A 20,003-nucleotide genomic window follows, 5' to 3' on the forward strand; every position below is an offset into this window, starting at 1 on the left:
AATTATAATAAATTAGGAATAATTCAAAATAACACCACTATAATCTTCTCTACTTCGTTAAAATCATACACTATTCAACAATCTTCAATTTCAGTATGATTTAACAATTTATCAGATTTATTCCAGAAATCTACGAATTTCAAACATCACCAAAACTATAAAATTTATACCTCAAATCGAAGACCTCGTGTCAACGATTCCAGAACTGAAGTCGATTCATCAATTGGATAAACCGATAAGTCGCACGATCGAAAATAAAATTTAAAACTGTATACTATTTTTTTTCTTCTCTCTGAGCCTCGCTTTCTGTTGCTTCTGCCTCAAGTTTTCAATTTTCCTTTTTTTTTTAAATATTATATTATATTATATTAATAAAATAATATAAAATAATATAATATAATATAATATATAATATTTAACATTTTAACACCGGTATTTCATTTTGGACCAGTCAAACGATCAAATTTTTCAAAACTCAAAACATGCAACTTCTACATCTTTGAGTTTTCTACGTTATATCCAAATTTCAAATAATTTGGACTTCATATGACCAACATATGTCATATTTCATTCTTTAAAAATCATTAATTATTTAGTAATCTCATATTACTAAATCAACAACTTGTGATATTACTTCAGGCATTACATTTCTACCCCCCTTAAATGAATTTCGACCCCGAAATTAATCAACAACAGTAATAACATGCATAAATAAAGATACGTCATACCATCAGAATAAGTAGGGGTAGAGCTCCCTCATATGCCGCTCTGTCTCCCAAGTGGCCTCTTCGACACCTCTATGTTCCCACTGAACCTTCACCATCGGTATAAGCTTACTACGAAGCTTTCGTTCAGATCGATCCAAAATACAAACTGGTCTCTCAACATAAGACACGTCAGGATCTAACTGAACCTCAGAAATATCCAACACATATGAAGGATCCGGCTCATACTTCCGCAACATCGATACATGAAACACATCATGAATACCAGATAAAGATGGAGGTAGAGCCAATCGGTAAGCCAAAGTGCCTATCCGCTGCAATATCTCATACGGGCCAACATACCTCGGTGCCAACTTTCCTTTCATGCCAAATCGCACTGTGCCACGAAAAGGAGAAACTTTCAAAAATACTCGATCGCCCTGCTGAAACTCTAAAGGTCTTCGTCTTTTATTGGCATAGGCGGCCTGTCTATCTTGAGCTGCTTTCATTCGTTGCTGTATCAACTTTACTTTCTGTTCCATCTCATGAATCATATCAGGACCGGTAACAGCAGCATGATCAACATCATCCCAGTATAACGGAGATCTACAACGTCTCCCGTACAATGCCTCAAATGGAGCCATCTGAATACTACTCTGATAACTATTGTTATACGCAAACTCTACCAATGGAATAGATGACTGCCAAACAGATTTAAAATCCATGACGTAAGCACGCAATATATCCTCCAGCGTCTGAATAGTACGCTCAGTCTGACCATCTGTCTGTGGATGATAAGCCGTACTCAATCTCAACTCTGTCCCCATCGCAGTCTGCAATCCTTCCCAAAAATGAGAAGTAAATCGAGGATCTCTATCAGAAATAATAGACACTGGAATCCCATGCAACCGTACAATCTCTCGTATATACAACTGTGCCATCGTCAAGTACGTACTACTCATGCTATAGGGTATAAAATGTGCAACTTTCGTCAATCGATCAACAATCACCCAAATAGCATCAATAATTCCAGTGCTTCTTGGCAAATGAGTCACAAAATCCATCGATATGTGCTCCCATTTCCAAGTCGGCACTTCTAAACTCCTCAATTCACCTCCCGGCCTTCTCCTCTCAGCTTTGATCTGTTGACAATTAAGACATCGACGTACAAAATCAATCACATCACGTTTCATTCCCTTCCACCAAAACTGAGAGCGTAGATCCTTATACATCTTCTTGCCACCAGGGTGGATAGAATATCGACTACAATGTGCACGCCGCAACAGACCCTGGCGCAACTCAGATGCATCAGGAACTACCCATCTATTCTTCATCCTCAAATTGCCATCATCAGCCACTCTAAAACAAGTATCTTGTTTCCGAGAAACCAACTCCTTCCACCGCTGAACTCTCTCATCTGTCATCTGTGCATCACGAATACAACCATATATATCAGGTTCAGCTAATAAGGTAGATACCTGGATAGGAGTCGTTGAGATATCAAAATCATATCCCAAGGAACAACAAGACATAATCATAGCTGATAAACGACTCACATCCTCTACAGTACAACTCACTTTACGGCTCAATGCATCAGCTGTAAGATTGGCTCGACCAGGATGATATTCAATCTCACAATCATAATCCTTCAGCAAATCTAACCATCGTCTCTGTCTCATATTCAACTCTGTCTGGGTAAACAAAAATCTCAAGCTCTTATGATCAGTATAAATCGTAAACGAGGTACCATATAAATAGTGTCGCCATATCTTCAAGGCAAAGATAATGGCTGCCAACTCCAAGTCATGCACAGGGTACCTTGTTTCGTGTGGTTTTAGTTGTCTCGAGGCATATGGCACAACATGTCGATCCTGCATCAGAACACATCCCAAAACATGCAATGATGCATCATTATAAACAACAAACCTCTCATTTTCTGTAGGAATTGATAACACCGGTGCAGTCGTCAGTCGGTGCTTCAACTCCTGAAAACTCCTCTCACATGATTCAGACCACTGAAATCGCACACCTTTCTGAGTCAACTGTGTCAAAGGCCTAGCAATCTTTGAAAATCCCTCGATAAATCGACGATAATAACCTGCTAAACCCAAGAAACTACGAATCTCAGGTACAGATGTAGGTGCAGACCACTGTAACACGGCTTCGACCTTCGTTGGATCAACAGAAATCCCATCTCTCGATATAACATGACCCAAGAAGACCACTCGATCCAACCAAAACTCACACTTACTGAGTTTGGCATACAACTGTCTATCTCGCAACACCTGTAACACTGAACGCAAGTGCCCTGCATGCTCAGCCTCACTCTTGGAATATATCAATATATCATCAATAAACACAATAACAAATCGATCGAGATAAGGTTGAAATACCCTATTCATCAAACTCATGAACACAGCTGGAGCATTCGTCAACCCAAACGGCATAACTAAAAACTCGTAATGCCCATATCTGGTCCTGAATGCTGTCTTCTGAATATCCTCCTCTCTAACTCGTATCTGATGATATCCTGACCTCAAATCAATCTTCGAATATACTGAGGTTCCCTGTAACTGATCAAACAAATCATCAATACGAGGGAGGGGATATTTATTCTTAATCATTACCTTATTCAGCTGTCGATAATCGATACAAAGCCGCATAGTTCCATCTTTCTTTCTCACAAATAAGACTGGTGCACCCCAAGGCGATACACTAGGGCGAATGTATCCTTTGTCCAGCAAGTCCTGCAACTGGGTTTTCAACTCTCTCAACTCTGCTGGTGCCATTCTGTAAGGAGTACGAGAAATAGGGGAAGTATCTGGCATCAACTCGATCCCAAACTCCACCTCACGGGCTGGTGGGAAGCCTGGAATCTCATCAGGAAATACATCGGCAAACTCAGCAACTACAGGTATCTCCTCTATTCCCACATCCTTCTTCTTCTCTGTCACATCTACAGCATAAATAAGATAACCCTCATGTCCATGCTCCAATAACCGAGACATCCGGATAGCAGATACCAATGGAACACGGGGACGAGAACCTTTACCATAAAATGTCCAACGCTCTTTCTCATCTGTATAAAAATATACTACCCGCTGATAACAATCAACAGTCGCACAATATCTCCTCAGCACATTAATTCCAATAATACAATCAAAATCAGTCATCTCTAGAATAATCATATCAGATCTCAGCTCATAGCCCTCATAAGAAATAATACCATCTGATATCATAGCTACAACTGATATATCAACTCCCGAAGGTGTCGAAACAGAAAGAGGCATAGACAATGGAGACGAACGCATATGATGCTCAACCACAAACCTCTTCGATATAAAAGTATGCGAGGCACCTGTATCAATAAGAATATAAGCAGGATAAGAACATAAATAACACTTACCCGCTATCATCTCCTCTCGTGCCTCCTCTGCCTGCTCTCGTGTCAAAGCATACACCTGTGTCTGAGGCGGACCAGCTCCCTGCATACGTGGCTGTCCTCCAGAAGGTCGTGGTGTAAACTGCTGAGGCTGTCGTCCTCCTCTCTCTGAGGATCTACCTCTAGCACTCCTAGGCTCTCGCTGTCCCTCACGACTAGGACACTGTCTCGCCGGATGACCAACACCGCCACACTCAAAACAGGTGATCTCGGTCTGTGTACACTCTCTGATCAGATGAGGTCCCCCACAACGATAACATCTCACTGCTCTGGACTCTCCTCTCTGTCCCTGAACAGACTGAGAACTGCCCCCACGACTCTCAACACGTCGTGAATCAAATCGACGCTTCCCAGATGATGCTGAAGAAGAAGATGAACCCTTCTGATATTTAAAAGACTGTCCCTGAGGTCGCAATGACTCCCTAGTTGGCTCTGATAATCGTCCCTGAGCCCCATACTCCTGCATAACCAACTCAGCCATCTCAGCTCTCGTCACTGCATCCTCAAATGATACTGGGTTGTTCGATTGCACACGATCAAATAACTCTAACTTCAACCCTTTCAAGAAATGCCTCATCTTAGCATGAACATTCGTAGCAATATGTGGCACATATTTCAGCAATGCAGAATATCGAGTCTCATACTCAGCAACAGACATAATACCCTGTCTCAAATCCTCAAATTCTTTCTCTTTCTTTTGTCTAGCTGCTATAGAAAAATATTTATCAAGAAAACGAGACCGAAACACATCCCAATCAACAGTACGGCCCTGAGCTCTCAATCTGGCCTCAGTCGTCTGCCACCACTATAATACATTCCTCGAAAGCTGAAATGTAGCCAATCGTAACCAAGCAGACCTAGCACACGGAGCGGTCACAAATATCTGCTCTATCCTCTCAATCCACTCCTCGGCTCGCTCACCAGTCTCAGAACTATCAAATCTCAGCGGAAGATAACTGCTGAACTGTGCCAAAGTCAACTCACCAGGCAATAAAGGCTGATCTGCAGGTGCCTGTCCCATAGGAGGAGGTGGCAATGGATTTATCTGTCCAAATCCACTGTCAACCTCGTCTGTTTCCTCGTGTGGATGTACCTGTTCTCTAGCTGCCATCACTGGAAATCAAATTGTTAATCATAACATTTAACAATTAAAATCCAGAAATCATCATCACACCTTTCGCACGAAAGTACACGCAACTAAAGAACAATCAATCATATCGAGAAATTATCAATAAAAAGTCAAATTCACAGACACACGCAGATAATATCGTCATCCAACTCCCTCATCACAAACCCAACTCCTAACCATCCCAGACATCTAACATATGCTCTGATACCACCAAATGTGGCGCCCCAAACCTCGCCACGTAATCATACAACATATGACGTCATAAAAAAATTTATTTTCGACGACGTAATAATATAATGCATATACGACAAAATAGTGCAATCACCACACTATCTACGTCAATGCAGCAGAAACAGTATAATAAATACACACATACAACTCAAGTAAGACAATAAGCTATACTGTCTCTATCTACTATCAACTACAGGACTGTTTGACTAGACACACCTAGTCCTTCACCACTATCATGTCTCACGCATAGTCCTGTAACCTGCCCAACAGAAACAGCCCTCAAAGGGTGAGCATATACAACAATCATCATCGTAATACATAACAGTTATATTAACAACATAAAATATAACTGAAATCATAATAGAAATACCCCATTTGCCGTTTCTGGACAATCAGCCAACAACAACCTCAACAACATCACAATGCAACAACATCGACGATACGTCGCACCCCAACACCGGCGACAGCAATATCGTCGAACGAACAACAACATCGACGATACATCGCACCCCAACACCGGCGACAGCAATATCGTCGAACGAATAACAACATCAACGATACGTCGCACCCCAACACCGGCGACAGCAATATCGTTGAACGAATAACATCAACGTGACAACATCAACGACAACATCAACGAGACATCTCCCAACAACGATAGTCAACAATATCAACAATAATAAACAACAACAAATATAATACCAAATCACCCAAATCCAGTGATTTATCGTCGTTCAACACAATAGTATTCATCAATACTAAACAATAACAACATATGCTCGTACGTCAACACGTACCTGATAATCGAGTATATATACAATCTGGCTATTTCTTTGATCCTGAGGCTTGTGATGTATCTAAATAATTCAACAATAATTATCAGATCATTGTCACCGTATCAACACAGTTATAACAGCCTCAATATATAACATCAAATAGCCCAACAACAATTAATTCAACAAAATATAAAACTCGATTATAAATTCGTATTGTTCAACAATTTAATATTCTGATGTATTTAATTCATAATACTACCATCAAATACACCCTAATTAATTAACTTCAAATAATAGGTTATTTTACAACATCCGTCAAATTACGAAAACTTTATATCAACGTGTAGCCTATACTTCGTAGATTCCGAATATATAATCAGAATTAATAATAACTGACAAACCACTCTCCAATCTCAGCCCAACGATTAAAAATCCCTAATTATAATAAATTAGGAATAATTCAAAATAACACCACTATAATCTTCTCTACTTCGTTAAAATCATATACTATTCAACAATCTTCAATTTCAGTATGATTTAACAATTTATCAGATTTATTCCAGAAATCGACGAATTTCAAACATCACCAAAACTATAAAATTTATACCTCAGATCGAAGACCTCGTGTCAACGATTCCAGAACTGAAGTCGATTCATCAATTGGATAAACCGATAAGTCGCACGATCGAAAATAAAATTTAAAATTGTATACTATTTTTTTCTTCTCTCTGAGCCTCGCTTTCTGTTGCTTCTGCGGTGGAATTGATTTATTAATAAAATAAAATAAAATAATATAATATATAATATTTAACATTTTAACACCGGTATTTCATTTTGGACCAGTCAAACGATCAAATTTTTCAAAACTCAAAACATACAACTTCTACATCTTTGAGTTTTCTACGTTATATCCAAATTTCAAATAATTTGGACTTCATATGACCAACATATGTCATATTTCATTCTTTAAAAATCATTAATTATTTAGTAATCTCATATTACTAAATCAACAACTTGTGATATTACTTCAGGCATTACACCTGAACTGGTGGCCAAGTTTGCAAAGTATCGGGAACGCTTGCAGATTTCTGATACGGAGGACCTCTTTGAGGACGACTTTATCCTCCAGCTATTGCTTCATAAAGAGAGGAGGACGCTGCAGAAGATTGCCGACTCTGCTAGCTTTATGAAGGCGTTCACTGGTAGCTCTGTAAAGAGTTTTGTGATTAAGTGGATAGCCTCTGTAGAAGAGGAATTTTTTAATGTAACGGGTAAAGAATTCCCGGAATAATAATAATAATAATAAAATTATTTATCTAGTTACTCTTATTGTCCGTATTTCATTGACACCGCATGATATATGTACCATAAAATGAATCAGAATAAATATCCAGAACTGATAAGTGATCAACTGAAAAAAAACGGGCCCTAAAATTCCCCAGGCTCAAAATGAAGTACCGGGGCCTTACTTTTCCCGGGATTAAGATAAGATGCCGGGGCCTCAGACCTCCCGGGCTTAAGATGAGATCTTGGGTAACCCACGGGGTGCCATGATAACTGCGTGCCCTTTCTATCAACGATCAGGAACGTTTCGTATTTCGATGAGCCGATAAGTCTGACATTTTTAATTATTGCGTGTGTCCCCTCGTATGCCTGGTACAATTTTCTAGGCAAATCGTGGTCGTCCACGCATGCTTTTTAAATAAACGGCTGAGATCTTCCCCCACCGCCTATATATACTAACTAACAGGTTTTCCAAAAATTACTCTCAAATTCGAAATTGCAGCGAAGCTCTAGTGAATTCTCTTCTCGAGACTCTACTTTTGCGAAATCATTTCCGGCAACCTTCCACCGCATATATCGTCGTAAGTTTTCTTCTTTTAAAATGTCTCACTCCACTTCTTCCACCTCAGGAGCGAATGCGTGAGGCTCTCCTAGCGCTGAGTCTTCCGCACTTCGTTCCGATTCTCCTCCCTCTCCTCCACGTCGCTCCATTACCCAACCTTCTAAAAAACCAGTGGCACTTCCAACCAAACCTCTCTTTTCTAAACCTTTATCTTCTGGCCACTCCCGGGCCCGAGCTCTTGCGAAGAACAAGGGTAAGGGTAAAGCCAAGGTCTCGAGTCCTCGGGCGGTCGAGATCCCGGGAACTCCCTGGTTCTCCTCTATGCGAAGCAACTTACGCTTGGGGGCAGATGAGGAACTCCGAGCGCTGGGCAATATTCCTTCTTCCATTTCTATCTTGATACCTGGGCCCTCTGATAGGGCCGATAACCCTCCTCCTAGGTACACAAATTTCTTTCGGGACCAGGTTAGGAATGGTCTTCGGTTTCCCGTTCATCCCTTTTATATTGATGTTGCCAAATTTTTTGGTGTACCTGTCAATCAATTTCATCCCAATTCTTTCAGGATTATGGCCTCGGCCTATGTCCTTTTTAAAATGAATAATCTTCTCATCACCCCCCTCATCCTTCACTATTATTTTTCTTGCCATTTCGGGGATAGTGCATTTTCCCTTAAATCCCGGTTAAATGCCCGATTCCTCGATGACATCCCTTCCTCTCAAAAGGGATGGAAAGGAAGATTTTTTTACATCCAACTCCCGGGTCCTTTACCCTGTCTAACCCGGTTTCTCCCTTCCCTTCCCTTCCCCAACAACATTCCCTTCCTCCATCCTACAAATTTGAGGAGCCTTTCGTCCTGAGTCAAACCCTCGTGGAGGGACACAAGTACTCCTCTTCCATTCTTATCTCAGAAGAGAACTTAGTAGCCTACGGGTTGAGTGCCCGGGCTGAGGACCCCATAGACCGGGTAATTGATGAGGTGGCTGGCTCGGGTTCTCAACTTGGTACATACTTTATCTTCTGTGCTTTCTTATTCCTTTATCCTGTTTATTTAATGTATCATAACCCTGTCACTCCTCTATGCAGATAACTCTGAGATGCAAGCAGCTTTTGCTAAAAGACGTGCAGCTGAGAAGGCAGCCCGAGAGAAGGAAATGGCGGCTCGCCGGGCAGCTGCGGAAGAAAAGAAAAATGGGATGCAGAAGCGGCAGCCTTGAGAGCTGAGGTGTCCCGGGAAGAACCTCCCCAAGATGGCGCTTCCCGGGAGTTGACTGAGAACTCGGAGGAATCTGAAGATCTCATTCCCCTCACTCAGAGAAAACGAAAAGCTACTGCAGAACCCGAGCTGGTTATTCTCGAAGACCCTTCCGAGGGTGACCAAGGCGCCTTCCGATCTGCTCCACCTCCTCCTCTCCCCCCCCCAGTCCAATGAAGAACCTCGCCAAGAGCTCCCTCCAACCGACCAGCTTTCTCTGGCTAACATCTTCTTCGAGGGAGCTTCCGCTGTTGGTGTTAAGCGTTCCAAGAAGGTGCTCAGCCCTGCTGAGATAGCTATCCTGAAAAGCACTCCTTCTAGTGTGAGGTTTTTGGAGGGGTCCAACCGTCTTCTGTCTGTAAGTTTTATTGTTTTATTTCTTTTCCCTCTCTCTCCCTCCCCACTTTTTCTTTTTTTTAAGATTCCTTCTTATCCAGGCTGCCCAGATGCTAGTTTCGGCCTTTGAAGAGGTTGCAGCGGTGGCAACCAAGAAGGGTAAGCAAGCCCGGGCGGCTCAGGATATTCATGACCATCTCCAAGGAGAGATGGCCCGGGCCCAGAAGCTTCACGAGAAGACAACTGCCAGTCTCCAAGCTTCCTTGGAAGCAGCTAATCAAGAGCTGGCCGCGGCTCAACTTTCTCGTGATGAGAGCATAGCCCGGGAGGAGGCTTCTCAGAGGCAAATTGCGTTCCTGGCATCTCGGATTAGCTATCTCGAGGATGAAGCCAGTGCCCAGCAACATCGAGCCGAAGTTGCTGAAGATAAGCTCAGACTTCTTCAGCTGACCCATGAAGAATGGAGGACTACTTTCCTTCAATCGGCGGAATTCCAAGCAGCTGTTGAAGATAGGGCCTACAAATACTTTTCGATTGGCTTTGAGAAATGCCAGGAGGAATTTGAGAAGATAGGACTGATTCCGACAAATAAGGAAGGCTTTCCTGATATTGATAAGGCCATTGCTTCCCTTCCAAAAGATGATGCTATCGAGAAAGAGGCTGAGAAGACTCCCGGGGAATCCGGAGAACCATCAGGGCAGCAGACTTTAGAATAGGCCTGTAATTTACTCTGTATTTTTTCCTTTGTATTTCTTGCCTTTGAACTTTGTAAGGAAATGTTGATTTCTTTCCGTCACTGTGCTTTTTTCAATATGATTTTTGACAATTTTTTCGCAACCCGGGTAATGCAATAACTTATGAGTATTTCTTAGTAGGAGAAAACGGTAATTTCAATCGAATACCCGGGGTCCCGGTCCATATGTTAAATAAGTAGCTTAATTAATACACCAGATGTAGAGATTTAAACCTGAACTCAGAAGGAGTATTTCTTGGATTCCACAAACCAGGGTGTAGTGCCCTGGGCTTTTTAAGAACCAAGGTACGGAGCCTTGGGCCGAGGATCATGTCCCGGGACTTGGGAATGGTCGAGGTGTGGTGCCCCGAGCCAGGGTGTAGTGCCCTGGGCTTTTTAAGAACCAAGGTACGGAGCCTTGGGCCGGGCATCATGTCCCGGGACTTGGGAATGGTCGAGGTGTGGTGCCCCGAGCCAGGGTGTAGTGCCCTGGGCTTTTTAAGAACCAAGATACGGAGCCTTGGGCCGGGGATCATGTCCCGGGACTTGGGAATGGTCGAGGTGTGGTGCCCCGAGCCAGGGTGTAGTGCCCTGGGCTTTTTAAGAACCAAGGTACGGAGCCTTGGGCCGGGGATCATGTCCCGGGACTTGGGAATGGTCGAGGTGTGGTGCCCCGAGCCAGGGTGTAGTGCCCTGAGCTTTTTAAGAACCAAGGTACGGAGCCTTGGGCCGGGGATCATGTCCCGGGACTTGGGAATGGTCGAGGTGTGGTGCCCCGAGCCAGGGTGTAGTGCCCTGGGCTTTTTAAGAACCAAGGTACGGAGCCTTGGGCCGGAGATCATGTCCCGGGACTTGGGAATGGTCGAGGTGTGGTGCCCCGAGCCAGGGTGTAGTGCCCTGGGCTTTTTAAGAACCAAGGTATGGAGCCTTGGGCCGGGGATCATGTCCCAGGACTTGGGAATGGTCGAGGTGTGGTGCCCCGAGCCAGGGTGTAGTGCCCTGGGCTTTTTGAGAACCGGGTCATAGCAGCTCCCAAGATATAATAACAAACGCAATACTCTGAGAAAATATATATTTTTTATTGATTTCTTCCGTCAAACAATTACATCTATTATGCATAGTACTTCTTTAAGTTAAACACATTCCAAGGCCTTTTGAGGGGACGTCCCTGCGCATCTTCTAAATAAAAGGATCCCGAGTTGACTCTCCGAGTGATTTTGTAAGGTCCTTCCCATCGGGCTTCCAGCTTCCCAACTTCCCCAGCAGGGTTGAATTTTTTCATGACTAAATCCCTAACTTGGAAGTTTCGAATACGAACCTTCTTGTTATATGATTTCATCACACGATTTCTGTATGCCTCCATTCGAATAAATGCCATGTTCCTTTTTTCTTCTATTAAGTCCAACTCCATGGCCCTGCTCTGGTCGTTGTCCTCCGGGTAAGATTCTACCCGGGAAGAGGTCTGCCCGATCTTTACTAGAAGAACTGCTTCAGAACCATATACCAAACTGAAGGGAGTTTCTTGAGTAGGTGCCCGGGGAGTAGTTCTGTAAGCCCATATGACACTAGGTAACTCCTCCACCCAATCCTTTCCTTTACCCTGAAGTCTTGCCTTTAATGCTTGCACAATGACTCTGTTGACAACTTCTGTTTGACCATTGGCTTGAGGATATGCAACAGAGGTAAAAGATTGAGTGATTTTCATTTCTTGGCACCATGACGTAATTCCTTTGCCTTGAAATTGTCTTCCATTGTCCGAGATTATTCTCCTGGGCACTCCGAACCGGCACACAATGTTCTTCCATAAAAATTTCAATACTTCCTGCTCGGTGATCTTTGCTAAAGGCTCAGCTTCAACCCACTTAGAAAAGTAGTCAACAGCTACTAGTAAGAATTTTTTCTGAGCCCGGGCAACCGGAAAAGGACCCACAATATCCATGCCCCATTGATCAAAAGGGCAGGATGCCCAAATAGGCTTCATGAGAGTGGCCGGGCTGTAGCTGAAATTCGAATGATGCTGACAGCCCTCACAAATTTGGACCAAACGAGCAGAATCTTGTTTTAAGGTGGGCCACCAGAATCCAGCAAGCATTGTTTTTCGAGTTAAAGACATTCCTCCGAGGTGCTCGGCACAACACCCCTCATGAATTTCTCGGAGAACATAATCCACCTCTTTTTCATTTAAACACTTCAAAAGCGGTCCTTGGAATGATCTTCTGTACAAAATTTTATTTAAGAGAACAAACCTGGGGGCTTGTCTTTTGATCTTCTGAGCTCGGGCTTTATCCTCAGGGAGCTCATGGTTCGTAATATACGCGATCAGTGGTGTTATCCATGAATCTTCAGGCATGGGTGATGCTTCTTCCTCCGTAGAGAGAACCAGCCGAGTAATATGCAACACCTCCCGGGTATTAACTTCTGATAAAGAAGCAGCCATTTTAGCCAAAGCGTCTGCCTAACTGTTTTCTTCTCGGGGTACTTGTTCAATACTCCAATCCATGAAGCTTTCTGCTTGGGCTCGAATGAGCCGTAAATATTTAAGCATCTTGTCATCCTTAGCCTCATAAATGCCCTTTATTTGTTGAGTGATGAGCTGTGAATCAGAATATAGAATAATCCGAGAAGCTCCAACTTCCCGGGCAGCTCGAATACCTGCAAGAACAACCTCATACTCAGCTTCATTATTGGTTATCCGGGAATCAATTCTTAATGCTAATTTGACCTTTTCTCCCAAGGGAGACACTAATACCACCCCTACTCCGCACCCCATCAGGCTAGATGCCCCATCCACTGATACTTTCCATACCCCCTCCTCACTGGGCTGGATCATTTCAGATAAGAAATCTGACAAAGCCTGTGCTTTAATGGCCACTCGGGGCTTGTACTCGATGTCATATTCACCCAACTCTACTGTCCATTTTATCATTCGCCCGGATACTTCGGAATGAGTCATGATCCTACCCAGTTAGCTTTTGTACCTCCTTGACAGATCGGGGAGATGGCATGCTTAGCACAGATTCGACTTTCTCTTGATTCACCTCGATCCCTCGGTCTGTCACAATGAATCCCAAGAATTTGCCACTCTTCACGCCAAAAATACACTTGGCAGGATTAAGCTTGATTCCATAATGCATGAGAGTCGCAAAAGTTTCTTCTAGATCACTAATAACGCTGGCACCCTCTCGGGATTTGGATAGAATATCATCCACATAGACTTCCACATTCCGTCCCAGCTGCTTCTCAAAGACTTTATCCATCAGACGCTGGTAAGTAGCCCCTGCATTCTTCAACCCGAAAGGCATTACAATATAACAAAATGTACCTCCCGAGGTGATGAAGCTGGCTTTGTCTTGATCCTTTTTAGCCAGAGGGATTTGATGGTACCCCTGGTATGCGTCCATGAAACTTAGCAATTCATAGCCCGAGGTGGAATCCACCAGCTGATCAATCCTGGGCAGAGGATAATGATCTTTGGGGCACGCCTTGTTGAGATCGCGGAAGTCTACACACATGCGCCACCTCCCGGTAGATTTGGGTACCAAGACCACATTCGAAAGCCATGTGGGGAATTGAATTTCCCTAATGTGGCCAGCTTTCAGAAGCTCCTTAATTTGCGCATCAATTACTTTGTCCTTTTCAGGGCCAAAGTGCCTCTTTTTTTGTTTTACTGGGTGAGATCCCGGGAGGATGTTCAATTGATGTTCCGAGTGGATATACTGAGATCTCGGGCCACCCGGATTTGCTGGCCTGGTCCTATTTCTACTACTTCTTGTTCTTCTTCTGCCACAAAATGCACCTCTCCTCTCCCCATCGTTCTTTCCCCGTCCACCCTTGCCTTCTTCCCTTCCTTCCTTGTTCTACTCTGATCCACCCGAACTGCCTCCACATAGCATTTCCGAGAGGATGGTTGATCTCCTCGGACTTCTCCCACCCGAGCTCCTACTGGAAATTTTATCTTTTGGTGGTATGTGGATGCTACGGCTCTCAATTCGTTCATAGCCGGTCTCCCCAAAATGATATTATATGATGACGAGGAATCCACTATGGTAAATGAAGTCATCACTGTCCTCTTAAGATCCTGAGAACCCAAGGTTAATGGCAACATGATCTCCCCTTCCGGGTAAACCATATGGCCAGCAAAACCAAAGAGGGCAGTCTCCACAGCCTCTAGGTGGTAGCCCTGCAAATCCATCTGTACAAAGGCATCTTTAAAAATTACATTTACAGAGCTGCCTGAGTCCACAAAGACCCGTAGAATATCATAATTCGCCACTCGGGCTTGGATCACCAGGGCGTCGTTGTGGGGTAGACTCACCCCTCTCAAATCTTCCGGGCCAAAACTAATAATCGCCTCATTCCTTCTTGCTCCTTCTACCTCCAAACATTCCCTCCTGCTTCTCCCCTTCCTCGCCCGGTTAGAATCTCCATCAGTAGAGCCTCCTAATATCATTTTGATCATTCCTGTGGCAGGGGGCGAATTCTTTTTTCTCTCAGGCTCAGGCTCCCTTCTTCTACTGGGCTCAATCCTCGGGATATTCCTCACACTTCCTCCTCGGGCGCTGGATCCTGGTGGCCGAGATGTCCACGGTGGCACTCTCGGCCTCTGGCTATTGTTACTGGGTCCCGGGATGGAGGATGAGGCATAATTCCCCATTAGTGCTTTGCAGTTTTCAGTGTTATGGTGGCATACTTTGTGAAAAGAGCAAAATCCACTTTTTTCTGGCCGGGATAACTGATGATCCGGGGCCAAATCTCTGCTGCACTCCTGCACTTCCCTCTCTCGAGCAATTTTCAGAGGCACGTGGTGAGAAAAGTGCCTTGTATTGCCTCTTTTCTGTCCCCTCTCCTCGGGCTTAGACATCCGGTCTCCTTTTTCTTTTCTCATAGAGTCCCTCTTTTGTTTCTGGGCTTCCTCCATATTGATATATTTTTCTGCTCGCGACAATAGATCCTCGAAATCTCCCGGCACCTTCTTAGTAAGTGACTTGAAGAACTCACCCTCTCTCAAACCCTGGGTGAATGCAGTAGTCTTCGTTTCAGTGGCACAAGTAGGGACGTCTAGGGCCACTCTGTTGAATCTTCTGATATAGGCCCTTAAACTCTCTTCTGGGTTCTGCTTAACTTCAAAAAGGCTAAAAGCAGTCTTTTTGTACTTTTTACTGCTGCTAAAATGGTGTAAAAACATCTTCTGGAAGTCTTCAAAGGAACTGATACTTTGGGAAGTCAAGCCTTCGAACCACCTCTGAGCTGAATCCACCAGTGTTGTTAGGAACACCTTGCAATTGATTCTATCAGTGTAACAGTGCAACATGGCCATATTTTCAAACCTGGCCAGGTGTTCCTCCGGGTCTGCATTGCCATCAGTCTTTCACCTTCGCAGATTTGAAATTTCCAGGAAGAGGCTCCCGGACGATGATATCAGAAAACGAGCATCCTCTCGGGACTGCCCGGGCAACGCTCCGTCTTTCCAACTGTCCTTCCAAGACCTTCATCTTCTGCCTTAATTCCATCAATTCCTCTGCCACGGTAGGAGATTTGGACCCAGCACTGGATCCCTCGTCTTCTCCTACCATCTCGTTATCCCTCCTTCCCTGCCCCTGCTCCTGCTCCTGCTCAAGTCCCTGATCACGTCCCTGTTTATCACCGGGTGGTGTGACAGGGTGAGAGACCTCCTTCCTGGCCATAGCTAGCACAACGACATCGGCCATCATTTTCTTTAACTCTTCAGGGGTCAGGGTAATGAGGTTTGTTCCAATGTTATTAACATCAGCTTGTCTTGAAGTTTGCCCCCCATCACCCTGGGCGTGAGAATTACCCTGGTTGGTTCTTCTCGTACGAGCCATATCAACGTCTCGAACTCAGTGTTTTCCCACAGACGGCGCCAATGATGTGATCTCGTTAAAATAGGTGAGCCGGGTACGGGGCTTCAACGGACCAAATCAATAATTTATAATGTTTGGGAATTTGAGTGAAGATAATGGCTTGGATCAACACCTGTAAACAAGAAAGTAACTCGTGAATGGGCGTCGGAGGGATGTCCGGCGTGGCCACTCCGATGCTTAAGTCAGCAGGCTTTTTTATGAACACAAGCAATATTTGAAGGGAAATATGTAAGTGCTTTTAGTTCAAAGATTTCCCAATGTTTAAATGACACTAATACCTGCTATTTATAGTAGAAAATGGGGTAGGTACCTCGATTCTTGTGCCACCTACTAAGTATGGCAAGTCGGCTGCCCATACTTGTAGTTTCTGATGACTTCTAGGACACTCCAAGCCCAAGTGGTTCTGACGGATTAGGCTGCCTGTATCGATCACACTCGAGTGTGGTGCAATTCTCGAGGTGGCCTGGGTAGTTGGTTACCTGGGTACCTGTATGAGAAACCGGGTGGAGAAGAAGTGCCCGGGCAGCTGTCTTCTGATCCGGGCTATTCAACCGATAACCCGGGTTATCATTAACCCGGAAATGGGTCACCATTATCCCGGACCCTTACAGGGGTATCATATATATATATATATATTTATAGATAACATAAGTTGATACAAATATTATTTAAAGTAAAAAAAATTAATATATATTCTAATTTTGTTTGTACATTAATTTAATTAATTGATCTGTATTAAAATAAAAATTAAATAATAATATAAAAATTAATGAGAAATCATATCATAATTTATGCGGATAACATACATCTGATATTAACATAATATTTTAATCAGTTGTAAAAATATTAATCTTGATGCAAATAATTAATTATATAAAGTATAAATGTGGGGATCCTGGACGCTAATCAGTTCTTAATCGTCATCAGGATCAATTTACTAATCAAGTAATTAGGGTCATAAAATTTTTTTTCCTTTTTAATGCGGAATGTAGTGAAATCAAACTAATATACAATTCAGTATAAAATAAAGTACAAGTCATGTACCGTCTACAAATCAGTAAAAACTAAGGTTCAACATCTAATTATCAAGTGCCAAAACCCTATATACATCAAAGTCCGAAGTCTCCACTCTATCACGATCTCTCCTCATCTCCTGGACCCTGATCCTGTCCCACCTGTTGTCATGTACACATACAAACAAGACAACAGCCGGATAATTCCGGTGAGAATATAATCCCAGTATAAATCAACGAAACATGCAATCATATAAACAAATATAAAGCATGTAATATGTATCAACATCTGAAACGTAATCAATATCGGACTGTCAACAATACTCGTAACTCTACAATTCAGACTAGACTCAATCCTAGTCTAGGGATCCCGGTTTCCAGAAGTTGGCATTCCTATATCGACCAACAGTAATAGAAAAGACTCCAGTTCTATCCACGTCGATAATGTATCGATCACCAGAAATAGAAAAAGGTCTGATTCTATCCACACCGATATGGTATCGATCACCAGTAATAGAAGGAACTCTAATTCTATCCACACCTATATAATATCGATCATCAGTAATAGAAGAAGCTCCAATTCTATCCACAACGATACAACATCGATCAACAGTAATAGAAGAAACCCAAATTCTATCCACATCGATAGCCAATCATCCGGTGACAGACTTTGGCACTATCGCCAATACACTATCTTGTGACATCGTGCAATGTGCCCGTGGCGATCCCACCACTATCAGGCACTTCTGTCACAAGATTACTCGTCTAATACCTGCTATCTATAAATCAAGAGAACAAGTACATCAATCAAATCAATGCAAATATCACTGCAATAAAATAAAGTATGTGATTTAGGGAAACTCAAGTCTAAACCGACTTAAGTCGATCTCCCGATACCACATTGACTTATACCTTTCGTTCGTAGTTTCGGTCAGGAATTTAACTCTGTCAATTCTTCAATCTGGCAATGGCAATATCAATGATATCATATCAATATACCGTTTAAATCGATACCAATCTGATCAATAATTCAAAATCAACGGTATAACCGCACAATCCCGATATCCCGGTCAATATAACATCACCAGATAATAATTCCCTCAACTAATAATCGATACCAATACAATCTGATATCATATCTCAGTCAATTAACTTCAGAAAATCATAACAATTTCATAATCAGTCTGTTTCTTAATCTGACTTCGATTCTATGATGTCTAACATGTCAAGAACATCATATATGAATTCCATTCAATTCTGACAACATCATAATTTCAAATCATATCAAAACGTAGTAAAACTTACGTCCAGTTGTAGCCTGCGTTGATATGAACACAGTACTGCAGTCAGATTCAAAATCAGACGGACGGATTTTTCACAAAAAGCGTAAGGATTTTTCACAACTTTCCCCTGACCCTTTCTCGGTTTTCTTCTGAAGGAACGAAGGGAATTGCATTGTATATATATATATATACATCAACGTACATGCAGCAAGGCAAATGGCGCACCCTTCACGCAACACGTCTCGCGCATATGCGCGACCTAAATCAGCGCATATGCGCGAGACCTTCTGGTCTTCGCACATTTCTTCTCGGCAGCTCGCGCATATGCGCGACACCTTCCGCGCATATGCGCGAGACTCTCTGGAGTTGTGATCGAACCTTCACACAGCTCGCGCATATGCGCGCCTTCCTGTCGCGCATATGCGCGAGACCTTCTGTCCAATTCGCGCATGTGCGCGTCTCATGTCGCGCATGTACGCCGATGGTACTTGTCCTCGCACATACATTATTTTCACACGTTACTTCAAATCGTGTCTCGGTTAATCATTTCATAATCATATCAAATTATAAATCAATAATTACAGATTACTAGGGTTACATTTTCGGGCATTACAATAAATAGAAAGGAAACATGAAGTTTATAAAAAAACACAAAATTCTTATGAAATCATCTCGTAAATTAATTTCATGAGATAAATTCATAATCAACTAGTTTTTACATGTTCTCCTTGAATTTTAATTTTAGAGTAGGTCTCTTGTGAGACGGTCCCACGAATCTTTATCTGTGAGACGGTTCAACCATACTGATATTCACAATAAAAAATAATAGTCTTAGCATAAAAAATAATATCTTTTCATGGATCAAGAGATACAAAAAGTGAGATTCTACATCCAATTACCGTTTGACCGTGTACACCGTCGTATACATATATGGGGACCGTCTTGGAATAACTCTTCACCTTCCATCCACGAACAACACGAACCGGAGTATTCGCTGATATGCTATTTTTCAAAGCCAAATTTCCCTTTTCAAGCTTCTGATCTTCGGGATCCTTGTCTTTCTCAACTACATTTCACCCTTGCCAGGAATATATCAAGACGTCACCACTCTCTATGTCATCAGCATAAGCCCCAGAAACAACAATATTAGTGGCAACTGACATCTTTCCATTAAGTTTGATAGAATCTATGCCATTTTGGTATAGACGATGAATACCAACAACAGCAAGCTCCAGTCTGTACCTCAACTCATTGCCCACCTGAACTCCAGGTACTTCTCCCAAAATCTTGCCCGTGTAAACTTCTTTTCCTTGTCTTTGATTTGATTTGCGGACGAAGGTCAATCCTTTTAGTCGCCTTCCTTGGGCTGCCTCGA

The 20,003-nt window shown here is 42.9% G+C and overlaps 2 protein-coding genes across 2 annotated transcripts; both read right to left on the reverse strand.

Moving 5' to 3' along the window:
* Positions 1-12,905: 12,905 nt before the first annotated feature.
* Positions 12,906-13,403, reverse strand: LOC142527073 (uncharacterized). Its single transcript, XM_075631788.1, has one exon. It carries the CDS (start codon positions 13,401-13,403, stop codon positions 12,906-12,908), a length of 498 nt encoding a protein of 165 aa, XP_075487903.1.
* A 4-nt stretch (positions 13,404-13,407) lies between these two features.
* On the reverse strand, positions 13,408-15,767 carry LOC142527076 (uncharacterized). The gene is made up of 3 exons (XM_075631792.1): positions 14,739-15,767; positions 14,198-14,642; positions 13,408-13,727 (listed from the first exon to the last, which is right to left on the reverse strand). The coding sequence occupies exons 1-3, from the start codon at positions 15,765-15,767 to the stop codon at positions 13,408-13,410; spliced, it is 1,794 nt and encodes a 597-aa protein (XP_075487907.1).
* Positions 15,768-20,003: the final 4,236 nt, after the last annotated feature.

The sequence above is a fragment of the Primulina tabacum genome, chromosome 15 (genome assembly GCF_025594145.1).
Source record: "Primulina tabacum isolate GXHZ01 chromosome 15, ASM2559414v2, whole genome shotgun sequence".
Classification (NCBI taxonomy): Eukaryota; Viridiplantae; Streptophyta; class Magnoliopsida; order Lamiales; family Gesneriaceae; genus Primulina; species Primulina tabacum.